This window comes from Acomys minous, assembly GCF_964271855.1.
Source record: "Acomys minous genome assembly, chromosome: 16".
Taxonomy (NCBI): domain Eukaryota; kingdom Metazoa; phylum Chordata; class Mammalia; order Rodentia; family Muridae; genus Acomys; species Acomys minous.
Window position 1 is genome coordinate 22,040,179 of NC_140498.1, and position 7,279 is coordinate 22,047,457.

The window sequence follows — 7,279 nt, forward strand, 5'->3', positions numbered from 1 at the left end:
GCTATCCCAGGCATTGACTAGTTGTTTCTGGAGCTTGCTGGGCTTCTCAGGCATGCAGAGAAAGCCCTGGGTCATGGGCTGGGGGCTGGATCTCTTCAGATAGCCTATAGCTCTTCTCTACTGGTTTTGTCCCAGTTGGGCCCATAGGTAGGAAATTAGTGTGTGGGCTTTTAACCCGTGTAACCCTGTGGTGCTGCAGATTTCCTCGAGGTGGCTGGTACAGCTATGAACTTAAGGCTGGATCTGCACTTCTCTGGAATGCAGAGTCATCCTCAGGGTGTCAGGAGTAGCCGGGAGGTCTGAAGGTCTGCATGTCTGGCAGCTGAACTCCTCACCTCTCTCAGGGGAAACATGAATGAATGCTGGCACTTTAGAGTCAGCAGCATGCTCCTTCAGCAGTCACTGCACTCCTAGTACTTAAACTCTCCTGGGTGCCGCCATCTTGTATCAGGATCCTGTATGCTCCTCCTGTCCAGTCATACTTCATGGGGCGTGGGTAGAACTGTGGACTAGAGGCTGGTATCCAGTGTCCCTGGTGTCTGGGAGCTATCTTTGAGGAGGCCGAAGGAGTCTGGTATCCAGATGCTGGAGCTGTGTCTCCAGGGAACTCAAGCTCAGGAGTTGGGTTTGGGGAGGTGGAAAGTGCCAGATGCTAGGAGCCTAGGACTATGTGTGTCTCTTAGACCTGGGAGCCATGCCCAGTGGCCTGAACCTCTGAATCCCTAGCTCCCGGGATGCCTCCTTTCATCTGGGAAACACAGATGTTGGCATTTTGCAATCAGCAGCCAAGTCCAGCCTCCGATCTTCTGCTACTCAGAGACCATATGTGCTAGGCACTGCCATCTTGGAATCCTCTTGCATAAAAGACTAAAAACAATAAATATTGTGTATATAAAATAAAGTATACTCAGATACAGTTTTTATTCCCATCTTCATCATTCAGCTTGACTCTATCCATAACTCTATTTATTACTCATTATTTTTCATTGTCTGATTTTGCATATATATATCATGAAGAACAGATACTATATACAATTTTGTGAGTATGGCTGTAGGTCTTCTCTTCCCTCTAGTTTATAAACTTCTGAGGTTCAGGCTTGTGTTCAGCATCTGCCTTTTTGCCTTCTTTTCTTATTTTATTTTGTTCCTCCAGAGTCTTGCTATGTACCTGTGGTGGGTTGAATGAGAATAGCCTCATAGCCTCATATATTTGAATGCTTAATCACCAGGGAGTGCCACTACTTGAGAAAGATTAGAAGATGGATTAGGAAGTGTGGCTTTGTTGGAATAGTTACTGGCTTTCTGGAGGAAGTGTGTCAATCAAGGTGGGCTTTGAGGTTTCAAAAGCCTACACAGGACCAGTCTCTCTCTCTCTCTCTCTCTCTCTCTCTCTCTCTCTCTCTCTCTCTCTCTCTCTCTCTCTCCCTCCCTCCTTCCCTCCCTCCCTCCCTCCCTCCCTCCTTCCCTCCTTCCCTCCTTCCCTCCCTCTCTCTCCCTCCCCCTTCCTCTTTCTCCCTCCCTCCCTCCCCCTCCCACCTCCCTCCCTCCCTCTCTCTCCCTCCCTCTCTGCTTTTGGATCAGGATGTAGTTCTGACCTATTTCTCTAGCACCATGCCTGTCTGCTGCTATGCTCCCTGTCATGATACTGGTGGACTAATCCTCCGAAACCATAAGCAAACCCTCAATTAAATGCTTTCTTTTATTAAAGTTGCTCTAGTCATTGTGTCTCCTTGACTAAGACAGTACTGTAGGGCAGATAAACATGTTTTTGTTTTTATCCCAAGTGTGGGATAGGGAAGAGAGCAGGATGTTTACCACTTAGATGTGAGAGAGCAGGATGTTTTTCCACTTAGAAGTCGAACCACCTCATGGGGGAGCGTGGTTGTTGCCAACTGAAAAACATCCTTTAACAGACTGAGAGGATAATATGAATAAGCCCCAAACAGGAGGCTGAGCTTTTTGTTGGGACTTGGTATTGTTTGGATGATCTTCACTCCACTTTGATATGCTCCTAAAGAGAACTGCTCCAGGGAAGGTTTCAAGGCTTTGCGCTCTGGCTGAGGCTCCAGGCTCTGGTTGCTCCAGGTTCCAGCAGCAACTTTGATGGGCTTGCTGGTCTGCTAAAATCCTGCTGACTATACCAGGAGAAGTGTTCCTAGGAATTGATACCCAGGTTTCATTCTTGCTTTCCTTAATCTCCTTTTCCTCTTATTTAGGCTAGTCAGGTTACAAGGGAGTTACACTCATTTAATAAGTTCATAATAAAGTACAGTTGTTAAGGAAATTGAGCCTATACAGTACTCCAGATTGGACTTGAACTTTCTATCCCCTTGCCTCAGCTTTCTAAGTGCTGGGATAACAGTGTGGACCACTGCACCTAGCCAGTGCTCACATTTGATTCAAGTATGATAGCTCACCAAATTCTCTATGTATCCTGGGCAACCAATAGACATAAACTGACTTTGTGAGAGCAAAGAAAGGACTTGCTTGGACCATAGTTTCAGAGAGGACCCAAGGGGATAGCCACAGGCAGAGGTCCTATCATGGTTTCTGAGGATTACAAGGGTTAGATGATAAAACATGAAGACAGAACATTAAATTTCTATATTTCTGAGATCTGACTGTCCCAGAGGGTGGGTATCTGGGTAGATTTCTTCTCTGTGTCCCCACTGGCCCTGGAGCTGCTACTGTCTTCAAGCACCTTTTTGGTAGCTTTAATTGTAAGCTTGGGGACTCTGGTTCCAGAGCAGGCATTTGTGGGCTCTCATGAGAGTTCTTTACTTTCTCTTTGTATTAACCTCCTGTGTGGTCAGTGGGAGGCAGTTCTGCAAGGCAGGTAAGAGACAGATGACTAAGGGGGGACGGTGCAGGGAGCTATCAGTGAGTGGCCTCTAGTTCTGATCCACTCAGATGCTTGTTCTGTCCCCCCATCACCGCCATCTCATTAACTTTGATAATTATATACATTTATGGGATGGAGTATAATATTTAATATATACAATATATAATGATCAGATTGTGGAAATTGGTACATCTATCACCTCAAGTATTTATGATTTTCCTCCACTCTCTTCTCATAGAAGAGGCTGTTCATCTGAGCTACACTGCCTAAAATAGAGACCCCAGGGTGGTGTAAACACCCACAGCCTGCCTGAGAGGCTGGTGCAGCTGGAGAAGGAGATCAGCTCTCTAAAGAGCAGCTACTTCCCGTCCTCTTTCACCTAGTGAGTGAAAGCACAGGAAAAGAACAATGAAGTTATTTTGGTAGAAGTTCTCCCACTGAGTGTCTGTGTTGAATTTGTTTCCTTCAGGAAACCTGTTGAAAGGTAAAAGTCTCTTTCCTGCCACCGCCAACATGTGCCCAGAAACACGCAGACGTTTTTTTCTTTTGTTATCCCTATTAAAGGTAGTTTGTTCATCTTACACACACACACACACACACACACACACACACACACACACACACACACACACCAGCATATCTTCTTCCTCTCCTTGTCTGCCTCTATCAAGGGCTAGTTGCTGAGGGGTTTTTTTTTCCTTTTTTGATGAAAGGAGGGGAGGGAGGAGATAGCACTTCCCAGAATGTGGGGATTGAATGACAGCTTAGTGGATTCTGTTCATCATATCAGAAAGAAGTGCAATTGTACTTATTTTTTCATTTCAAATGCAAGTTTCAGTCTGGGGTGGGACTCAAGAAGCATGTTTGGGATCCAGTGACCTCTGATTCATCTGGAGAGGTACCCAGAAGGGCAGACAGGTATACTTTCTCACTCCTGTACCTCAGGCTCGTTACCATTACTCTGAGGGTTTGTTCTGATTTAGGAAGAGTCAAACATGCAAGTTTAAAGTTTACCTATATTTCAAAATCTGTACCCATGAAGTGAATAGGAGACTTACTTATCATAAACTATGTTATGTTTACTACTGATGAATGTTTTATCCAGCGGGAAACCAATTCAGCTCTTTAAGGTTAATAAGAACGTGTACACATTTTAAGAGTACATATAATGAACCTGAAGGCTTTAGAATATGAGAGAGAGAGAGAGAGAGAGAGAGAGAGAGAGAGAGAGAACGAGAAAGAGAAAGAATTGGGTTTTCTAAATGATAATTTGTCCCAGAGAGGTTAGTTTGTTCTCTCAGGATATGTTTTCCCAGAAATGACCTGATGCAATGTAAAGTGTCTATACCATAGAGTCTAAAGCTCTGGTTCCATGTTTCCTCACGCAAGGCAAGGCAGGCATCTCTTTAGAGCACATGTCCTCATGTGAAGAGTGTCTGTTTAAACAATCAGTGCACTTTGATCACTGAACCATTGCAAGGCCAAGTGGAATGATACACGAGATAATGTAGGAAGTAACATTGATCGCTTTTTACTAACATTTTATTAACTACAATCAACTACAACCTAACACTAGGACAGAGATCATTGCTTTTTCTCTGAAGAACAAAGGCACATTATTATCTCAAATTATTTGTGTCTTAGCTCTAGGCCAGGTGAAACTATCCATTTATCTTGAGTAACAAGATTCCTAGCTCAAGCTCATCAGAACTCAGCTTACTATACCAGCAACGAGAAGAAGTGAGGCTGGCCCTTAAAACCCAGTGGTAGGTGATGGCCCCTGTTCCCGAGTGTCCATGGCCTCATGTGGTCCTTTGCCAATGTGCTGGTTGGATTTAGTGGCTCAGATCTAGGAGTTAGAAAGTGGCAGATGTGGTACCACTTCTCACTCTGGTTCATAGAAGCCTTCAGCTTCCATCAAGTATACTTCGGCTCTCCCCTTTTGAATGGTTTATCTTTGGAGAAACTAGCATCCATGCTATCATGTGCCCTGTGAGGATGGACAGGAGCTTCCAAACAGTTATGTGAGTGACCTCAGGTGCAGCCTGTTCTGGTCAAGCCTTGGGAGGAGAGTATCTGGCCAACAGCGTGGCAACAGCCACATGATGGGCTACACTAAAAAAGTCACTCAGCGAAGCTGTACCTGGACCACTAGCCCACAGAAATAACTGTGGTGTAATAAATGTTCCTTGCTTTGTTTCATTTAGGTTGCTAAATTTTGGAGCTGTTGTTATACAGTGTTAGATTGCTAATAAAAATTAAAGGGAAAATACTGCACCACTGTGGCAGAACCACAAAAATGCCTGGCAATTCCTTGTAATGCAACAACCCTGTGGTCCTACCAATAGAGAGACCAAGGCTGGAGAATGAAGACTTTGAGACTAGCCTCAGCTAAACAGTGAGGCACTGGCTGAAAAAAATGCATAAAGAAAGCGATAAGCAAAAAGAGGAATAATGCCTAATAGTGGTGCTCAGAATAAATACGGAATTATGACTAGGAACTGATCAGAAGAAAGGGTTCTCATTTTTTAAGGTGACATTATAAGTCAAAGCCAATATTTTTAATCACAAAAATAAAACAAAATACCTGCAAATACCATTGAAGAGACAATGTTAAAATGGTAAGAGTATGAAGCTAATGATAAGAGCTGCATTCAGGATTTGTCACTCAACTGCTTGAAATTATTTGTTGCTTTTGATGTTGTTGGTGAGGTTTTTGTTGTTGTTGTTGTTGTTGTTGTTGTTGTTGTTGTTGTTTTTAAGACAGAGTGTGATCACTACAGAACCCAGAGTGGCCTTGAAGTCATGATGTTCACATTTCAGCCTCATGAATCACTGGAGTGACAGATTTATACCACCAAACCCAGCAAATTCTTCTTGTGTTTCCCCTGAAGTCCAGTGTTTTCATGAACATCATTAATGTTGCTTGTTTTTAATAAGCATGATTCCATTTCTATTTGTGTTTGTTCATATAAAATTAGATAATGTCATTGGCTCCCTTATAAGAGCCTCTCCATTTTAAGACTGCAACACACTGTGAGAATGCTTACCCAGTGTGCATGAGATCTCTGATAGGACACTTAGTACAGAGATAAAGAAGGGTGGAAGAGGGAGAGAGGGAGGAGGGAGAGAGAGAGAGAGAGAGAGAGAGAGAGAGAGAGAGAGAGAGAGAGAGAGAGAGAGAGAGAGAAATCAGAGGTGGGTTGGAGAGATATATCAATTAAATGTCTTTGTCCATGTTTTCAGATGACCAGGTACTGAACATGCTGATGTCATTGAACCAATCATCCACAGGTGATTTTATCCTCCTGGGCATCTTTTCCAACAGCCGAACTGATCTTTTCCTTTTCTCTGTGGTCATGCTGGTCTTCACAGCGGCACTCTGTGGGAATGTGCTCCTCATCCTCCTCATCTACAGTGACCCCCGACTTCATACTCCTATGTACTTCTTCCTCAGCCAGCTCTCCCTCATGGACCTCATGTTGGTCTGTACCAACGTGCCAAAGATGGCAGCCAACTTCCTGTCTGGCAGGAAGTCCATCTCCTTTGTGGGTTGTAGCATACAAATTGGCCTCTTCGTCTGTCTTGTGGGATCTGAGGGGCTCTTGCTGGGACTCATGGCTTATGATCGCTATGTGGCTATTAGCCACCCACTTCACTATCCAGTCCTCATGAGTCAGAAGGTCTGTCTACAGATTGTTGGGAGCTCTTGGGCCTTTGGGGTAGTAGATGGCCTGGTACAGATGGTGGTGGTAATGACCTTCCCCTACTGTAGCTTGCGGGAGGTGGACCACTTTTTCTGTGAGATGCTGTCCTTGTTGAAGCTGGCCTGTGTGGACACATCCCTATTTGAGAAGGTAGTATTTGTTTGCTGTGTCTTCATGTTGCTCTTCCCCTTCTCCATCATCGTAGCCTCCTATACTCGCATCCTAGGAACTGTGCTCAGGATGCACTCTGCTAAATCCCGGAGAAAGGCTCTGGCCACCTGTTCCTCCCACCTGACCGCTGTCTCCTTTTTCTATGGAGCAGCCATGTTCATCTACCTAAGGCCGAGGCAATACCGGACCCCCAGCCAGGACAAGATGGTGTCTGTCTTCTACACAGTCCTTACCCCTATGCTCAACCCCCTCATTTATAGCTTGAGGAATCGGGATGTGGTAGGAGCACTGCAGAAAGGGCTGGACCACTGCAGGATTGGCAGCCAGCACTGAACTCTGGAGCTGGACTCTGTCTCGTAGGTGTGTGAGGAACATAAATAACCCTCCCTCTGTGAGGCTCAGTTTAATCATTAACTGTGAGGTGCACCACACCTGCTGTCTCAAAAGGGACTCTACAAGCCCTAAGCCAGGAATAACTCTATCTCTTCTGATAAATGAGTTTTCCCTGTCATGCTTTTGCAGACTTGCTTCTGAGTACATTATCTAGAAAGGGAAAGCT

At 44.7% G+C, this 7,279-nt stretch overlaps 1 protein-coding gene across 1 annotated transcript; it reads left to right on the forward strand.

Moving 5' to 3' along the window:
- Positions 1-6,105: 6,105 nt before the first annotated feature.
- Positions 6,106-7,053, forward strand: LOC311586819 (olfactory receptor 2V2; the record flags this gene model as incomplete). Its single annotated transcript, XM_084763039.1, has 1 exon — positions 6,106-7,053. The coding sequence occupies one exon, from the start codon at positions 6,106-6,108 to the stop codon at positions 7,051-7,053; it is 948 nt and encodes a 315-aa protein (XP_084619165.1).
- Positions 7,054-7,279: the final 226 nt, after the last annotated feature.